The 20,240-nt window shown below is 39.9% G+C and overlaps 1 protein-coding gene across 1 annotated transcript in view; it reads right to left on the bottom strand.

The window, feature by feature from the left end:
* Positions 1 to 20,240, bottom strand: part of NALCN (sodium leak channel, non-selective) — a 300,444-nt gene that overhangs the window by 11,998 nt on the left and 268,206 nt on the right. The window contains exons 32-41 of the mRNA XM_081082492.1: positions 15,886 to 15,979; positions 15,272 to 15,378; positions 14,980 to 15,054; positions 14,126 to 14,245; positions 10,901 to 10,969; positions 9,816 to 9,964; positions 8,631 to 8,724; positions 6,586 to 6,718; positions 5,798 to 5,913; positions 2,782 to 2,939 (exon numbers count right to left, since the gene is read on the bottom strand). Coding sequence (XP_080938618.1) covers positions 2,782 to 2,939; positions 5,798 to 5,913; positions 6,586 to 6,718; positions 8,631 to 8,724; positions 9,816 to 9,964; positions 10,901 to 10,969; positions 14,126 to 14,245; positions 14,980 to 15,054; positions 15,272 to 15,378; positions 15,886 to 15,979 — 1,115 coding nt within the window. The remainder of the gene's footprint in view (positions 1 to 2,781; positions 2,940 to 5,797; positions 5,914 to 6,585; positions 6,719 to 8,630; positions 8,725 to 9,815; positions 9,965 to 10,900; positions 10,970 to 14,125; positions 14,246 to 14,979; positions 15,055 to 15,271; positions 15,379 to 15,885; positions 15,980 to 20,240) is intronic.

Raw genomic sequence — 20,240 nt, 5'->3', positions numbered from 1 at the left:
CCAAAGATCCAGGCTATGCCCTAATAATCAGCTGCTTAAGATTCTGGAACTTTCCCTGTAGAAGGATAACTGCTCTGTCTATTCACATTCAGCTCCAATTGGTGGTGGTTAATATGCTTGGCTGCAGGCTATGCGTTCCCATCCCCCCATTTCCCTCTCAATTTATCTCATCTGTCCCCCTGGATCTTCCTCATTAATGTTGATGGTTGCAAAACCAGAGTGAAACATTCATTCCCATTCAGTCCTCGGTACAATAGACCCAGACGGCGGCAAATGAAACCAGCACAGCTAATGTGTTGCATGGGGGCTCCCGCGCAATAAGGCAACTCATGTGTTCAGGCTGAGGAGTCCACAGCCAAAGGAGGATGCAGCCCGTCTGGCAGCTTGGCGCTCCCTAGTGTGGCGGCAGGATCTCAGTTATTGCTCCATCCCCGCCTGGCCTGCGTGGGACCTCAGTCCCGTTTCCCTAGCCCAGATCACAGCCTGGTGGCACTTGAGAGGCCCATCCCCATGCAGCACGTGTACAGTGATCTCTTCTTTGCTAAGTCTTTTCCCACCATGGAGGGAAAAAGTGCATTTGCTCTTTCTTTCTCCCCTGCCTCACCAAGAAGCTCATCACTGCTGAACTGTTTTCATCATACACTGGGCTAGAAGGTAGGGAGAGACCAACCATGCTACCATGGACTTTGCCTGGGTTCATTTTATCAGATGCATCACTGTGTCCCAAAGAGGCTGAATACAATAGTAATGACAGTGGTATGCCTAGATGCCTCGTTTTCAGCCTAAAAATATTTGTCACTAGCAGAAAAGACTGACATTACGAAAGAGTTGTCATTCTTTGCTATTCATCTGTGTTTCCTGCCCCATCTTTTTCTGCCTTTTCACTTGCTCCTGGAAGAAGTGAATAGTGGGAGGTAAAATTGAGACCTTGAAAGAACACCTCCAGATCCTTCCTCTCCTAGCATTTTTTCAAATTCCAATCATAATCATATTTCTGTATACCTGATTGCTCCTGACATTTGTGACTCAATACCCACTGTTCAACTTGCCAGTTACATGCAACATGATGAAAATAGCTGGTGCTAGTAGAGGGTTCTTAACCTTTACTGTGGCATGAATCCCGTTGGCAGGGGAGTCCATGAGACATTTTTTAGAATCATGTTTTAGATGCATAAAATAAAATACACATTATTTCAAAGGAAACCAATTGTGTCAAAATAGAGTTCTCAAGCCCTAGCTGGTTTGCTCAGTGGATAGAGCATTGCCCTGCAGATCAAAGGGTCCCAGGTTCGATTCCAGTCAAGGGCACATGCCAGGGGTTGCGGGCTTGATCCTCAGCAGGAGGCAGCCAATCAGTGATTCTCTCTCATCACTGATGTTTCTATCTCTCCCTTTCTCTCTGAAATCAATAAAAATATATTAAAAAAAAAAGAGTTCTCAAATTATTTTCTTGGAAAGGAGTAATATAATAACATAAGTGCTTCTTTATTAATGCATCAAATAACAACATTTAGCTGAGGTCAAATGATTACCATAAGTTAGAAGTACTGGTGTGCATTAAAGATATTTTAAGATATCAGCCATAGCAGTAATGTGACCTGAAAAATACCTCTGATTTCTACTGATGACAAAGACATGGGTATTGCTAATATTAATATGGTTTGTTGACTGCATGCATCATAAAAAAGAATGCTGCATTTTAGTGAGTAAATAGTGAAAGTAAAGAAGTAATTGTTTTCCTCTCCAAGGAATTTTATCCATGGGCTCCTGTTTAAGAAAATTTCTGAGTTGATTGTTCTCCCCCTAATCTCCCCAAAATATTTTGGGGTCCTAACCCTTACTACCTCAGAATGTGATCTTATTCCAAAACAGGCCACTGCAGATAAAACTAGTTCACATTAGGTCATACTGGAATGGGGTGGGTCCCTCATCCAATATAACCGGTGTCCTTATAGACATGAAAATTTGGACACAGACCACACACATGCACAGTGAGAACACCATGTGAAGATGAAGGTAGAGATTGGGGTGATGCTTTTACAAGCCAAGGAAGACCAAAAGATGGCCGGCAAACCCCCAAAAGCTGAGGGAGGGTGGACAGATTCTCCCTCATGGCCTTAAATGGAACCAACTCTGCTGACACCTCCATCTCAGACTTCAGCCTCCAGAGCTCTGAAGACAGTAGGTGTGTTGTTTAAACCACTCAGTGTATGTATTCTATTACAGCAATCACAGCAAACTAACAGAGAAGCCTCTCCGGCCGTAGTGTGCCCTTGTCCTGTCAGGATCCTCACCACACGCCTGGAAACCGTGGTTGGTCAATCTGCCTGGGGCACCCATGACACAGCAGCCCAGGCAAATTCCTGCCCGACCCACAAGTGGGAAGATCTGAATTTTAGCTCCAGCTTGGCCTCAGGGGCTGAGCGACTGTCAGCAAGTCACTCATCTCTTCTGGGCCAGTTCCTTCCTTAAACCAGGAAGGGTGGGCTCGAGCTCCCGAGGTCCCTCCGCGTCCCTCCTTCAGGAGCTCCCATTCTGGAAGGGGCACTCCTTTTGCCCCCCCCCCCCCCCCCGCCCCCAGCCGCTCACCTGAACACGACCAGTAAAGTTCAGCGAGGAAGACCACATGGAGTCTTCTAACCACAGCAGCTGTGGCATTTTTAGGTTCAGAACGTACTTGTTAATTGCATTTCACGAGGCCTTTCATGGTCACAGCGTCAGTCTCGACTCTGTTCAGCTCTGGGGCACACAGCTGTGACCCCCCCCCCCCCCCCCCAGTACCTTAGGACATCGTGGAAGGTGACGTCGCCGCCGTTGTGCAGCCTCTCCATCTCGTAGCACATGTGCTTAAACAGAAGCTTGTCCTTGTCCAGGTCCACCTCCAGCCGCCCCCGCAGCAGCCGCAGCAGGAACTTCACGCGGAAGGTCGGGATCACCCCCTGGTGGCAGAGCACAGCAACTGGTATGTAAATCATCATTAGGCCACAGGGATTCTCTGGGGCTCTGTTTGCACACCTGGAGCCATTTCTCAAAAGATGGCAAATGAAGCACCGGAGGCAAGGACGCTGTTCATTTCCCCCCGAGGCTGGCTGGGAGGTAAAAGCTGAGCACTTCCTAGGGTATATAAATGTTTAATCACTATGTGGAACTAATATCACCTGAAACTAATATCATATTGTATGTCCACGGTAATTAAAAAATAAATTTAGCCCTGGCCGGTGTGGCTCAGTTGGCTGGCTGTCCTCCTGTGCATCAAAAAGCTGCCAGTTCCATTCCCCGTCAGGGCACATGCCCGGGTTGTGGGCTTGATCCTGGGTGGGGGTCATACAGGAGGCAGCTGATCCATGTTTTCCTCTCTCATTGATGTTTTTCTCTCTCCCTCTCCCTTCCTTTCTCTCTAAAAAGCAATAAAAATATTTTAAAAATATTAAAAAATGACAAAAAAGAAAGACCTGAGCACACAGAGTTTCTGCAGGTGCGCCTCTAGCTCTGTGGAGTTTCATAACCCCTCAGTGTTTGCAGCCAAGAAGGGAGGAAAGCTCTCCCTCTGCCTGTCCTGGACAGACACTAGCTTGACTAGGCTTTTCTTTCTTTCTTCTTCTTCTTTTTAATATATATTTTTATTGAATTCAGAGAGGTGGGGAGAGGGGGAGAGAGAGAGAGAGAGAGAGAGAGAGAGAGAGAGAGAGAGAGAGAGAGAGAGAGAGAGAAACATCAATGACGAGAGAGAATCATTGACTGGCTGCCTCTTGCACGCCCCCTACTGGGGATTGAGCCCATAGACTTTTCTTTCCATACCCGTGCCACTGACTCAGCCTCTGCCTGGGTGCTTCTCTAACACATGTGCTGAGTGGCTCAGGAATGCTTTTTTTTAGCACAAGACATGAAACATACACATGTATGTGATCCTCTTCTCACCGAGTTCAGATACTAGGAACTTGTAAACATTTATTATAAGTTGTTCTTCTATGGCAGTGGTTCTCAACCTTGGCTGCACCTTAGAATCACCTGGGAATCTTTTTAAAGTCCTGATTTCTGGGCCTCATCCTCCGGAAATTCTGTTTCTTTGTTACTAATGTTGTGGCCCCACCTCATAACAAGGAAACAGAATTTCCGGAGGATGGGGCCCAGAAATCAGGATTTTCAAAATATTCCCAGGTGATTCTAATGTGCAGCCAAGGTTGAGAACCACTGCTCTATGGAATGATCACTTCTTTTCAGTTCTCCTCCATTACTGGAACAATTACATACAAGAGAACTGGGTTCCCAGCTCTTCCCTCTTCTCGCTTGGAGCAGCTCCAGATTTTGAAAATCTTCCATGTGTCACTCTCTTCCAGGCAGCAGAACCTACCGTGCCAGCCCGGCTGTGTCTTTAAATCAGGTATTGGGTGAGAGGCAGGGACATTGATGGGCCATGAATTCCTGTCAGTTACTAACATCTTAACATGTGAGTGGTGGTGCCATCTTCCATGAGTATGTCAGAGGAAGGCATGTTCCTGTAGGCAGCAGTCATAGAGATCAATGGGGCCAGACACCTTTACATGCAGGTCACTGTCCTGGAAGAAAATCCCCAACACTGGTGCCTGGATGAAGTGGGGGGACCAAGGGAAGAACAAGCAAAGGGGGTGGAGAAAACCGTGCCTGGTTGTGCGGGCCCCAGCTCTAGACCAGGATACCCCGTTTACTCAGCCTGTTCTGGCCCCTTAGTCTTCATGCCTTCAGTCAACTCTTCCTGAAACTATCTTCAGATCGTCCCCAAGACCTTCCCATGGCTGATCTCTCCTCCTTTTTCGGATATTGGATCAAAGAGACAGGCCTTCATGACCATTCCTGCTAAAGTTGTCTGCTCCTGACTCCAATCGCTCTCTACCTTATTACCTTCTTCAGAGTGTTTATAGTTTTTGAAACTGTAATGATTATTTCACTTTAATTTTGTCTCCTGTATTAGAATAGGAGACCTGTCCATCTCGCTCATTGGTATATCTCCAGTGCCTAGAGCAACGCCTGAGTGTCTGCTGGATGAAGAATGGGAAAGAGGAGGAGGAGCAGGAAGCTGCTGCTGCTTTAGCTAATTCTAGTAAATCTTGGGTAAGCTTCATTATTAAAACTGACCAGCCGAAACCGGTTTGGCTCAGTGGATAGAGCGTCGGCCTGCGGACTGAAGGGTCCCAGGTTCGATTCCGGTCAAGGGCATGTACCTGGGTTGCGGGCACATCCCCAGTAGGAGATGTGCAGGAGGCAGCTGATCGATGTTTCTTTCTCATCGATGTTTCTGACTCTCTATCTCTCTCCCTTCCTCTCTGTAAAAAATCAATAAAAAACAAAACAAAAAACAAACAAACAAAACAACTGACCAATATTAAGTCCAAAATAATTAAAAGTAGTAACTTTAATAAATCACTGAAATAACTCATTTGCACTGGTAATCAGGATTACTCTTTTAGGTTGAGGTGATCATGAATTTGTACTATATTGTTACTTAGATCATTTGAACTTCATCCCTTCTCTTGCCCCGAGCCCAGGGCTGGTTTCTTCAGAGTTCCCTTGGTTTCCTTTCTTGCCAACATCTGAATGATGGAAGAAGAGGGCATTCTTAGTTGGAAAGGACACAAGAGGGATCTATTCTGTCCCTCTCCCCTCCTAGCATATTCTGCTGGATTGTCGATGACAGCCTTCTGCAACTCACCAATGGCTCTTCAAAATTCACTATCTGCCCATGCCAACAACAAACCCATGCCTGAGATAGGGTAGTAAGTCTCTTTTAAGTGGGGCGTGAAATGGCAATCCACTCTCCTACCTCTCGTTTATCATCCACCATATTCCATATGATCTGAAAGTGGCGAAGATCATTGTAACTTAAAAGCTGGTCCTCCTCAGTGGAATAAAACAAGGAGAAATTCTCCACAATTATGGCTAAAAGGAAAAAAATGGCGAATTTAGACAATTATCTAAATCGTCATCTGTCATTTTTTAGAAACTGTAAAACATCTATTATAAATAATGAATTGTATCAGCTACATGATAAGCCAAATTTTTAAAGTGCTTTTAGTATGGCTTCCAAGTTGGCATGTTTTACACTTGGACTAAGCTATTTCTCTAGCTCCTGGCTTTCCAAAACATGAGGGTCATGAGCATAAACACACATTCTGTGTGTATAGACATTCATGCCAGCTGGCTTTCGCTGGTAGCTGAGAGTTCCAGGACAGTTTTTAAAGGTCAAATTGAGTTCTGGGTGGCCTCACATCTGGGTGAACAACATGTGTCTTTCAAAAACATAAATGTGACATTTCGAGGCTATAAAGGTAACCCTCTCAACCCCCGATATTTGTTCACCTCAATCCATGAGCGCTCTTTTGAGATTAATAATCATAATAAATAGGACAACTCTTGAAATTGCAATCAACTGTCATTTACATGCCTTTCAAAAGTCTTTTCAGCTTTTGAATGGAGAGAAAACAATTTATAATTAATGCCATGAAACACCCACCCCAAGCAATCCAGGATAATTACTTGAAAATTATATCTAATTATCTAAGTACCTGAGTTTAAAGAGGTTTAAAAAAATATGCAGCGAACATCACTTACCTACAAGTAAATTTAGCATGATGTAGGCAATGATGACATAAAATGAACAGAAATACATAAGTGCCCCAGCATAATTCCCACAGTCTGTTGCCCAGTATGTAAATTCATCTGGAGTACAAAAGGGTGGCTGGACCTGTGGGGCAGTGGGAGGGAGAGAGAGGAAAGAATGACAGCAGAGAAGAATACAAATTTTTGTTAACTGACTGTAGTTAATGAACATAATCCTGACCCATGTAAAATATAATAATTAACTTCAAAGTAATCTCTGAAGCTGCATGTGTTAGATGCATCATCTGTGGCAAAAGTAAAAAGAATATTTCATTTATGCTATGCTTTTTGTCTCGCAGAATCCCAAGTTCATTGACATTTTAGAAGCCTAATGAAAATGAACCAGTTTCCTCTAAGACAGCGGTTCTCAAACTGTGGGTCGCAACCCGTTTGGGGGTCGAATAACCCTTTCACAGGGGTTGCCTATGACCATCGGAAAACACATATATAATTACATATTGTTTTTGTGATTAATCACTATGCTTTAATTATGTTCAATTTGTAACAATGAAAATACATCCTGCATATCAGATATTTACATTACGATTCATAACAGTAGCAAAATTACAGTTATGAAGTAGCAACGAAAATAATTTTATGGTTGGGGGTCACCACAACATGAGGAACTGTGTTAAAGGGTCGTGGCATTAGGAAGGTTGAGAGCCACTGCTCTAAGAGATGCTCTGTCTGCCACCTGCACTAGCCCCAAATGATAATTTGTCATTGTGATCAAACTGCAGAACGTCAAACAAAAGGGCATTTAATTTTTTTTTATCTGATTTAGGTAATGGGGTAAGATTTTAGGAGGATTTGTTATACACAACAATTTCACATTCACATTGTGTGAGGAGAAGCCAGTGATCCTTATTCCAGCACCAGTAGGGGACGTTGGACATTCCTGGCTCAATAAAATGCCAACACCTCTGAGAAACCTCCTGGTGTCCTTCAGCCAGAGACGAGCTCTCTCTTCCACGTTTCCATGGCATTCTGCTGCTTCTTTACTTCGAGTTTATTTATTCTGCCTAGTATCATATCTTTCACTCATGCATACAGTTCTTGAGTTCCTACTATGTGCTAGGTTTCTGCTCAGTACTGGGGACAGACTGGTAAGCAAGACAAAGACCCTGACCCTTCTTCATGTTGCTGACAGTCTAGAGCTGTGCAGTCCAACACGGCAACCACTAACTACTTGTGGCCATTTAAATTTACATTCACTGACATTAAATACAATGAAATACGATTCAAAATTCTATCCCTTACTTTAACTGGTCACATTTCAAATGCTCAATAACCACATGTGGGTAGTGGCTACTGAATTGGACAGTGCCGATGGCCATCACTGCAGAAAATTTTTTTGGATAATATTGATCTGAAGGATGAGAAAGAGATGAAATAAACTAATTAAGCTAATAACTCACTATAGTTGTGAAACACGTGAAAAAAAGATAAATATAGAGTGCTGTAAAAACATATAACTTGCAGTCTTCACATAAGGCAGGATTCCTGAAGGAACTGATGTTTAAAGTGATACCTGAAGGATGATGAGAATTAGCCTAAAGAAGAGAGAGTATAGGTCAGAGCCCCCAGCTCCTTGAGGGTGCCTTGGAATCACTGAAGACTTGGCACCCAGTGTATGGCTCAGTATAAACCAGGGTATTGGTGAATATCTGTTGAATAATTTGAACTAAGGAAGCAGAATTCTCCTGTTTGTACTTAACTGCCAAAATGTTAAAGGTGGGAAGGAAAGAACAATGCCTACATAATGAATATTTATTGACTGGAACTATGATAGTTCAAGTTGAGTTTACTGGATACTCTTCCTGTATGTCCACACACTGTAATGTAAAAGACAGCAATTTTATGGACTAAAAGGCCAGAATATGTGTTTTGTACGCAAAGCCTTGATGCTAACAAGTAGGCTACAGCCAATGCTGCATAGCCAAAGATCTTCAAACGATTCTATGCTAAGGCACTGTTATTGACAAAGAGATATTTACCATACAGTCATGCATAATCTTGTTCCAGTCTTCGCCTGTGACAATTCGGAACAGTACGGTAATAGCTTTGCCAGCTGAAGAGAAGTTTGCATGCCTAAATTAAGGAAAAAGAAAGCAGAGGTTGAGTCACATAGTTGTCATGAAGTAGTAAGGTCAGCTACTACCAAAGCAGGTGGATTTTGGAGCAAATTTGATTGCCAAGTAATCATTTCCAAAGGTTACACTCTCTTATTTGTTTGTTATATATACTTGTCTCAAGTATAGCTGTCTTAATAACCCACCCCTTGCATGGTGCCGCCAATTTCTTCCCATTCATCTTGAATGACTGAGGGAGCAAGCTTTGACAATATAAAGTGATTGTTTCTTTCATGTGGATTATGCTATAAAAGGTGGAGCTGCCATGTGTCAAATCAGTCATTTCTGTAACAAGACACATCTGTATATAATTGGTTGTGTGAGGACTTTTCTATTTTAAATTATAAGATGCTTCCACAAAATTTAAGGCTATCTTTGAAAAATGCTTTTCATACATAACAACATTTTGGGGGGGGGGGCGCTTCTAACTTTCCATGCTTTGCTAAAAAAGAAAGAAACCCAATATCATCTCAAAATTATTTACTTAAAAATAATATATCATTTTTTGGCAGTGTGTGGTTAGAAAAAGTGCTGGAATTCACCAGGTTATCAGGAGTGGTTATTCCTGCATGGTAGGGAGTTATGGATTCTTTTATTCCTGAATTTTCTAAGGTTTCTATAGTAAACATGTATACTGCCTTCAGTTAGAAAAATGTCATTTAAAATTTGGCCTTTTCATTTTGTTGTAATTTCCAATGGATTGCTTATTCCTTTGCCTCCATCTTCATTTTTTTAAAAAATATATTTTATTGCTTTTTTTACAGAGAGGAAGGGAGAGGGATAGAGAGTTGGAAACATTGATGAGAGAGAAACACCAATCAGCTACCTCCTGCACACCTCCCACTGGGGATGTGCCCCCAACCAAGGTACATGCCCTTGACCAGAATAGAACCTGGGACCCTTCAGTCCACAAGCCGACACTCTATCCACTGAGCCAAACCGGTTAGGGCTCCATCTTTAATAGACAAAAATCATTCAGGTGCTTATTCACGATTTTATTACTAAAAAAGCTTGCTTGATAAATGAATAGAAAGATAAATACACACCGACCTGTTAATGTTCTCTCCGTATTTCACAGTACCAAATAAGACAACGCCAGCGAAAGCGTAACACAGCAGCAATAGGAACATGCCTACGATGATAAAGAAGCTTTTATACATGCTGACGACCACCGTCAGGAGGAGCATCTTCAGTGTTACCTGTATGGAGATGGAGATGGAGATGGAGAGAGATGGGCGGAGAGAGGATAGGAATATTCAATTCATTAAGCTGTGGAGAACGTGGGGAGTAAATAACATCTAAGCATGTTGAGGGGCATCAGAATGATCCTCAGGATATCGTTTGAAAATTGTTTCCTATTAGCTATTAAATCTGAATATTGTTCAGAGACTCTTAGACAGAGAGAAATCCTACTTGTATGTCAAACTGTTCAGCCTTTTCAGCCAAATCAATAAAAGTTCAACTCACAGGTTTTTAGCCCTCATTTTCTCTTCTCTTGCTCTCTAATTCACTATGGTAAGGGCTATACACTTTTTGGGCTGTAACAAGTAGACTCAGTATTCTTCTACCAACAGATGCTCATAAGAACAAACCTAAACAATGGTAAAATATTAAATACCATTAAGTATTAAGTGTTCATTATGTGCATTCCATATGATGTAATGTCAGAATCCAAAAAGGAAAAAGTACTTTAAAAAAATGAAAATATATGTGGAATGTATGTATGAATATTAATAAAGAAGATAAAGAAATATGGAATCATAGAATTATGAATGTTCATTAAGGATTATTTTTCTTTGAAGTAAAATAACTTTATTAAAAATAAAACTAAAAATAACGACATATTAAGAAAGACCACTGGTTTTTGCTTTCATGCCTGATATGCGATTTTTAGTTGATAATTGAATTTACTTAGAAAATATGAAGAATAAATAAAACATCATAAATATCAGGAAACATTACAAGATAACTAAGCTACTGATTCATTTTAATATTTAAAATCTACTCATTTGGACTTTAATGTCTAGCAATTTTTTAGCTACAGCATAGTGACCAGAAGGACAGCTGAAGTTAGTCAATGCTTTTTTCTTTATTGCATATGCAACCTTTGATGCTGTTCTTTACAGCATACTTACATGCTTTCCACAGATCGAGAAAAACCTAAAGACAATCACGCATGCGCCCATCATGTAGGTATATGCATTCTGAAATTTAAACAGAAAAGAGGCTCTCATAATTTGCACAAAAGATCTTATTACAATTCCCTTTTTCATTTCGGGTTTTTTGTGAAGTCTACTGAATAATTAGTTTAATAAAATGTAAAAAGTATCATAAGAAATTTATCTTAAAAATGTGCTGAAAAGGTCACTGCCAAAACTCATGAATAAATATTAACTATAAAATTAAATCTTAAATTAAATTTTGGTCTCTGTTTTGCTCAGCTGAATTCTGTATTTTAAAACTTATTTTTACATAAAATAATGGCTAGTTTCTTTGAGGAGCAAGAATAATCTAGGATAACAATACAACACAAGGGAGTCAAGTGAGACAGGAGATAAAGGAATCATGGCAGAGGGAGCTTGGGTGTTGGAAAAGATTGCTGGAGGTCAGATTCCTTCTCTCTGAAGGCTTCTGGAGACATCTGGAGACCAGCTGGCCACATGTCCATTAGTCTAAGATGATTTCAGAGATGTCCTCCTTACTCAAAAACACATTCAGTATGTGATCAAGAGATGACTTGGTGTGTTTTATGACTAAGAAAGCTTAATCTGAGAAACAAAGATCCCACTGACTGTAACTGCAATAATAACTGTGGCATTAAGCTGATGCCAAAACGTGATTTTTCTTGAGGTTCCTTGCCCAGGCAAATGACAAGTCACAGATGGGCACCTGGGAAGGGGGTCCAGTGAGATATCTGGTGTGGTGCAAGGAAATGAATGTGTCTGCACAGAATCCTCTTGGGATGGGAACAAGCACTGCGTCGTCCTTCACAGTGGTCCACTGCACAATAGAGTGGAGGGCGAGCATGCTTCCAGGACCAGAGGTTCTTGGAGAAGAACCAAAGCAGTGGGGCAGAATAGGCAAGTTGGTCTTTTGGTGTGAGAGCTCCTCTCTGGGGACATGTAAAATTAGGAAGCTTACTCTATTCTTTTGCTTGGACTGAGTAGCTTTTAGTTGCAATTTGGAGATATATAAAAACCTGGGTCTTGCCGAAACCGGTTTGGCTCAGTGGATAGAGCGTAGGCCTGCGAACTGAGGGGTCCCAGGTTTGATTCCAGTCAAGGGCATGTACCTGGGTTGCGGGCACATCCCCAGTGGGAGATGTGCAGGAGGCAGCTGATCGATGTTTCTCTCTCATCGATGTTTCTGGCTCTCTATCTCTCTTCCTTCCTCTCTGTAAAGAATCAATAAAAAATATATAAAAACAAACAAACAAACAAAAAACCCTGGGTCTTGCTGCCCCCCTCTCCACGTGAGCACCAAACCTACTGTAGATACCTACTTGCTTTACATTCTGGAAGTGATAACACCCAACAGCTTCTAGGATGATGACCCTAAACTTTCACTTGGATCCTGAGAGGTCTGACACCTTCTTACCCATGCAGATCTTGTACCTTGTTCCCTTTGCTCCTCCTCTAATAGTGCTGTCTATTCCACTGCACCCTTCCGTTCTAGAACATCCTAAAATATTCTCCTCCTCCTCCAGACTGATCCCAATTATCACTCCCTCAGGATGCCTGCCAGGACCTCCCTGATAAAGCCATCTACTATTATGTGTTGTCAGAGCAACTTGTGTCTCTCCTCCATCTCCTTTCCATAGCTGTAATTCTCATAGACTTGGGAGCATTCAGTGGATGCGTACCTAACTTCCCAGGCTGTGTGGCCCATGAAAGCAGTCACTGTCTTTGTTTTATTCATTACATTCTTCTCAATTCCTAGCACTGTGACTTGCACATATGTAGTACTCAAAACCATTTACTGTTTGAGGAAATGAATCAGGGTGACTGAGAGCCCACCTGGGCTTGGCACAGCCCCTGACTCTGAAGTTAATAGCTGCCTTAAAAAGGACACTCAACATCTTTCTGAGCACAGCAATTGCATACTCAAACTAGGCCTTTGTGATGTGTAAGTGGGCTCTGTGTGCTATGGATCTTCTCTAGAGGACGAGAGAATGAATAGAAGAAAATAGGGGGAAATGGATAATAGTATTTTTGGGTGGGATCAAGGAAAACTAAGAAAAAAAAGAAGATATTTATAATAATGTGTTATGGTTTCTTTAATCTTAACAATTAGAAAAACTTCACATTCTTTGATCTTCATAATGTTCATATGAAACCTGTAGATTATGAAATCATATTCCTAGTTCAGAGCAGGAAACAAAAGATCACTGAAGACAAATAACTTGATCAAGGCTGAAAAATGGTGGACCCTAGACTAGAACCTTGGAGTATCCAACATAACCACTACCTCATGCTATTATTGAGCACCTGAAATGTAGTGAATATAAATTAAGACATTCTATAAATGTAAAATACACATTCAATCAATGATTTAGTACAAAAGAAAGCATGTAACATCTCTCCTTCATAATTTTTTAACTTTTAAAAATATGACTTTATTGATTTTAGAGAGAGGAAGGGAGAGGGGCAGAGAGAGAGAAACATTGACCGCTGCCTTCTGCACACTTCCTCCCAGGGGCTGAACCCGCAACCCGGACATGTGCCCTGACTGAGAATCAAACTAGTGACCTCTTGGTTCATGGGTCATTGCTCAACCACTGAGCCACACCAGCCAGGCCATAATTTTTTTTTTATATATTGCTGACATGTTGAAATGATAATACAGGGTGGGACAAAAGTAGGTTTACAGTTGTGAGCACACAAAACACAGAATTTATTCTTGTACTATTACTTATTAATTATAGTATTATTTTCCACATGAACAACTGTAAACCTACTTTTGCCCCACCCTGTATTTTGGATATGGTAGGTTTAAATTAATGTTGTTTCTTTTCCATATTTTATTTTATTTTATTTTAAATATATTTTATTGATTTTTTACAGAGAGGAAGGGAGAGAGATAGTTAGAAACATCGATGAGAGAGAAACATTGATCAGCTGCCTCCTGCATATCCCCTACTGGGGATATGCCCACAACCCAGGTACATGCCCTTGACTGGAATTGAACCCGGGACCTTTCAGTCTGCAGGCCGACGCTCTATCCACTGAGCCAAACAGGTTTCGGCCTTTTCCATATTTTAAATGTGGCCCCTAGAAAATTTAAAATTATATTCATGGCCACATTTTACTTCTATTGTACAACTATGAAATTTTCAACTGAAATAAACAATTTACACCTACCAGGAGGGCAAAGTGAAGTACCACCCAGACAATGCCAAGTGAGGTCACTAGTAGGTCATATCGATTTCTTCTGCTTTGCCAGAAGCCTGCAGGTGACATTGCTATGATCTTCATTGTAACCTGAGAAAAACAGTGAAGAGAGTAAATCGAGACTGTTTAGTACATATTTAAATGTATTAACCTGAGTCACATTATTTTTTTTAAAAGGTAGCAACCAAAGAGACAAATTTATCACATATATAAAAAAGCTGAGTAGGTAACACATATATATTCTCCACACTCTTTTCTCCTTGTTTTATGACTGGTTTGATAGCAGGACATTTTTCTCCCCCAAGTAAAAGACCATAGATTTTGGGAAACATCAACCAGTTCAGGGTGAAATAAGAATCTGCTTGTATTTCAAAGAGCTTGTTGGAAGGAAAAGACTATCCCTGGAAAGTAATATGATATGAACCATATATTAAAATAACCTCTGGGTCAATTCCCTTTACCACCACATTGCAATTTGAGTCCCTGAATTACAGTGGTCTGTACAGTTTGCCCTAAATATTTGAACTCAGATAACTAGACAGGCCATCATTCTGATACAGAAATTAACGGCAGTGTGCAATTCCTGTGGTTAGAAAATTCCAAAATATAAAGTGAAGTCTTTGTTCAAGTTAAACTGAACAGACTCAAAAGGAAATACCCTAAGAGCACACTATCCCCCTCAAAAAAAAAAAAAAAGACTTCAAAAGCAATGGGGCACAGAGTTGAAATAAGGACCATCAAAGGAGGACACTATCTTACTTTAAAATGTGCACTGTCCGTCCCCCCCCCCCCCATCCCCCAAACCCACTGACTCATTACGGTACCTCGAGAACAAAGATGAAGGTGAAAACAACTGACATTGTTGCCAAAGGAACAGTCACTGGGTCCTCGACGTCCCACTGTATAGGAAACAGCACACACGTCTTTGCCTAAATCCATCGGGCGTTGGGCACAAAAAAGCCCTCCCCGCTCTTCCTCCCATTTGAACACAATTGTGAATTTAAAAATTTTATACTAAAGAGCGCAGGTCCTGGTAGATGTGGCCATTTGTGATATTCTTGGATGCAGCCACGAGGAAGAAATTCATTCCCAGAGTCTAAAGGTAAAACCCAGTACCTTGACAGAGAGCAGTACCGACTGGGCCAGGACGAGTAAAGCAATTGTCCTCTTAAAAAACGGGTGCTGGGTTATGTCATACATCTTGGCTCTAAAGCCATCATTATCTGGAAAAGAAAGGTTTAGGCCAGGGAACTTTAGACCGAAGTCACATTTACTTTCTTGCCTTTCATTTTCTTTAATGCTCATCATAAAACCCATCACATTTCCCCACCCCCACGGCTCAGTCTATTGTGTAGTGTTTTGCAGGAATGGCTGGCTCTGAATATTTAAAACCATGGTGCATGAAGCCATCCGTATCAGAAGGAGAACCACATCATTCAATTTCTGTCAGTTTAATACATTTCACTCATATGTTGAAAAGGCAAGCACAATATTTTATTTAAAAATTCATTTTTTCATTAAGGCTTATCCTGAGAGCGCTGAAGCACAGCCTTTGGGTGGTTGATTTTAATAGCCTTTGGAGAGATCTGTGGTTTGGAGACTGTTTCTATATTAACTTATGCACAACCACCTAGTGGCCTCACGATTATTATTTTAATTGAAATCTTAGACTCCTGGGGAATCATGAACACTAGTGCCCAACATGAATAAAATCAGAGCATCTTTGATACCCGGGCGAGGTGGGAGATGAAGAGGCTGTGCTATCTTCAGTCGGCTCTTCAGATCTTCCCATCTTCTCTGATCTACAGTCAGCAGAGCCGTCCCCTTAATAAACAAAGGAAAGCAGAAAAAGGCCTTTTGTCATGTACTCCACGCCAAGGACATTGCACATGGGGTGGTGATACAAACAGGACTAATTTGGGGGTTTTAAATAAATATATTCTTCAAATCCTATGATGGTTTGATAAACAGGGTCAGAATTCTCAAATTTGGTCTTGAGAGGGATGGCCAAAAGGGATGGCCACAGGCTTCGAAGCAGACCTTCAATGGGCATCTTTGAACATTTCCCGGGTTTGGGGAAATATAAAGAAGGTTTTCTGCATGATTAAATTTTCAAAAAAGGGGTCCTCACTCTAATAGTGATTAGTTTCCTTTCATTTCATAGCAGAAAACGCTGCAGCAAAATTATAGCTTGTCAATGCTACTGCTTCTGGATAAGTGTATTTTGCCTTAAACATGCTTTTGAAAATCATTCTGATAGGTGCACTTGCAAAATTATTTTTAAGTGGCATAAAGCCATAGAATTTGGATCTTTAAGAAATTACTATGACAACTGGCTAAATGAGACTAGATATGCTTTATTTTATCATAGAGTACTTCATTAAAATGCACATACATATGTTACATTTTATTACAATATAGTATTGGAAGTATAATTTAAGAAACCAGGAAAAAAAATACCCATTCTTCCTTTCTTTCTCCAGAGCTCAGGGACCATCCTTCAGAGATACATCCTCAATAAGTATGACTCAATACGTAAAAATGTATTTGTCTTGAGTTTTAAAATTTTATATAATTGGTATTCAGTATGTGCTTATCTGTGCAATTTGTTTTTACCTTCATTGAACAATGCTTGTCATACAACTAGATATTAGATCTAATTGGTTTACTTTAACTGCTCATAGAGTATGCCATTGTACAAATATATCAGAAGTTACTCATTTTCGGTTTATGGACTATAGACAATGCTGCAATAGACACAAATGTACTGGCTCATGATAAACATCTATGTGCCTTCCTCCATGGTAAATCTCTAGGAGAGGAATTGCTGGGGTCTAGAAATTTATACATCTTTACATTTACCAGATGTTGCCAAGTTCCTGACCAAAGAAGAATAAGCATGAACATTTGCCACTAGCAATTATATTCTTGCTAATGCTTGACATTATCAGACATTTTAGTTTGGTCATTTGATGTGTGTGTGTGAATGTATCTAGTTTGAACATTAAGGAGATGAAGCATTTTTTATTTGTATAAGTGGTGATTCCTGTTTCTTCCTTTGGAAATCGCCTGTTCGTATTCTTTGCTCATTTTTATATATTTACTTTTTGATGTTTTGTAAACATTCTCAATATATTCTGGGTACTTTTTGTAGTTATTTGAGTTGTAAATATTTTCTCTTAGTCTTTGCTCTTTTTTTTTTTTTTTTTAAATCCTCACCTGAGGATATTTTTCTGTTGAATTTTAGAGAGAGTGGAAGAGAGAGGGAAAGACAGAGATAAATATCGATGTGAAAGAAACATATAAATTGGTTGCCTCCCGCACATGCCCCGACCAGGGCCCGGGCCGGGGAGAAGCCTCAATTGAGGTACATGCCCTTGACTGGAATTGAACCTGGGACCTTTCAGTTTGCAGGCTCTATCCACTGAGCCAAACTGACTAGGGCTTAGCTCTTTTTTTTTTTTTTTTTGAAGTCTTGTTTTTATCATTTAGACAAAATGTGCCATTTATCATTCAACAACTTTTCATTTTAATGTAATCTAAGTTATAATTTTTTTCTTTATGAATTCCACTTTGTGGTAAATGTCAAGAAATCCAGGTCAAAAATAAATTCTACATGGTTTAAAAATGGTTTATATTCATAGTTAGGTCATTCATTCACCTGGAGCTCATTTTTGAGTAGGCTATGAGGTAGAGTTTATTTTCTTCTAGACCATTATTACAGTTTCACTTACTGATGCTCTCATCTCCTCTGATTTGTTGTGCTAATTCTGTTTTATATATACATGGGTATCTCCTGGGCTTTCTATTCTGTTCTGTAAGTCTAACTTTCTCTCCCTGTAACAATACTGGCATAGCTTTACTAACTATAAGTTTGTTTGCTTTCCTTTTCCACATTTTTGTTGATGCTGAACCTTGCAAAAGGTTTATCATTTAATTTTTTAAAAGAATCTGTTTTGTCATTCTTGAGCCTTTCTATAGTTGTTTTTCTATATCGTTATTACTTCCTTCCTCCTACATTCTTCAATTTTACTGTTATTTTTATTGTAACATTAATTTTAATATTGGCCATATTACTAATTAATAAATTATTTAGAATGTTGTCTTAATATTTCCAAATCCCGAGGGATTTTTTTTGCTATATTTTTTATTATGGTAGAGAACCTGTTTTATACATTATCATTTTTTTTTACAATTATTATTTTATGACTTTGTAGAGGATACATTTTGTACTTGAAAATTGTGGGGGTCAGGGTTCTTCATATGTTAGTAGATCACATAATTTTATTGTGTCAAATTTCATATAGTCTTTCTTTTTTCCTGCTGATTTATGAAATTATTAGAAAAATATGTTAATATAGTTCACCATAATTTTGGATTTTATAGCTTTTAAAAATAATTTGATTAATTTTATAAAATGTTTTTATTGATTTTAGAGAGAGAAGAAGGGAGTGGAAGAGAAAGAGGGAAATATCCATGTGGGAGAGAAACATCGGTTGGCTGTCTCCTGCATACCCGCTACTGGGGATCATGCCAGCAACCCAGACATGTGCCCTGATTGAGAATTGAACCAGTGACCTTTGGTTCATGGGATGATGCTCAACCAACTGAGCCACACCAGCCAAGGCTAATTAATTTTATTTTCATATATTTTAAGGAGTCCTTTATTTTTTCTGGGGATTTAACTTCTTTTGAAATTATTTAATTACACTGTTTATTCCTAATAATATTTGCTTTAAATTAAATTTCTCTGATATTATTTTTGCTAAACCATTTTTCTCAGTAACTGCAAATAAATATTTGTTTCGGGGATGCTATACGCATTCATATTATTTCTTTGTTATACAAAGCAAGATATTTTGGAAACCTGTACTCTAATCATTAATGTAATAACCTCTAAAAGTGCATTGTTATTAAATTAAGTGTATTAATCAAACTTATTGTCTTATACTAGGGAAATTAAAAAAATATATACATATATATTATTGTTAAAGATTTTGAACTTTTTAAACAGGGTTCCATTTTCTAGGGAAGCCATAATATTGCATGATTCTGAATTGTTAAAACTTTGCCCGCAAAACTTACCTTATTTCCAATATCATTTTTTTTTTCATCACCCAAGGGTATGTTTTTATTGATTTTAGAGAGAGAGGAAGGGAGATAGAGAGAGAGAAGTATTGGCTTGAGAGAGAAACATTGATCAGTTCCCTCCCTAACCCACAACCTAGGTACATAACCTGACTGGGAATCAAACCCACCACCTTTTGGTATATGGACCATCACTCCTGGCCAGAGCTCCCATATCTTTAGTTCTCTCTGTTGCCTATACATTTGGAATTCTGTTTATATACTTTCAGGTATAACCATTAGAATGTGAGCTCCATGAGGGCAGAAACCTTTATGTGATTAGTGTTCATGGATTAGCTTCTTATGCTCTCAGGCTCAAAAGCAGAGTGGGGCACCTAGTAAGTGCTCAAAGAAGTCTGTTGAATGATCTATAATAATAAAAGTGTAATATGCTAATTAGACCGGACAGCCAAACGACCATCTGGACATCCTTCTAGACGACCTTCCGGACAAAGACTGAGGCAAGCCACCTCAGCTGCGAGGGCCGAGCCCCTTGCATGAATTTCATGCATCGAGCCTCTGGTTGAATAATAAACGAATAAGTCCTGTTACATAGCAGCTGAACTGCTACCATGGACAAAACTTGCAGAAAAGAAATCTTTTCTAAAATGTTCACATAATTTAGAAATCTGTAATTGAGAAATGTGTATTTCCTATTAACTATTCAAGTTTATAATGTCTGGTGATATGATTTCTTCTCCTTTGCCTCTTTCTCTAAGCACACATTTGAGCTTCCATGCTCCCCTTTCTCAGGTAGAGACGTTCCTTTCCTCCTTCAGAATAGAAATACAACTGGTGTTGGAAGTAGGCCTGTTATTCTGCTTGCTTCAGACATTCTCTGAGTTGAGGAACTACACTGTCTCCGGTTAATTCAAAATTTTATGTCATTTCATTATGCTGCTGAATTGTGAGCTGCCATAGGACCTAATTCTTCTGAAATTAGGTGTCTGCTCAGAGG

Source organism: Myotis nattereri (assembly GCF_964212035.1).
Source record: "Myotis nattereri genome assembly, chromosome: 2".
NCBI lineage: Eukaryota > Metazoa > Chordata > Mammalia > Chiroptera > Vespertilionidae > Myotis > Myotis nattereri.
The sequence above is the reverse complement of the archived record's forward strand: the minus strand, read 5'-3'. Positions and strand labels throughout refer to the sequence as shown.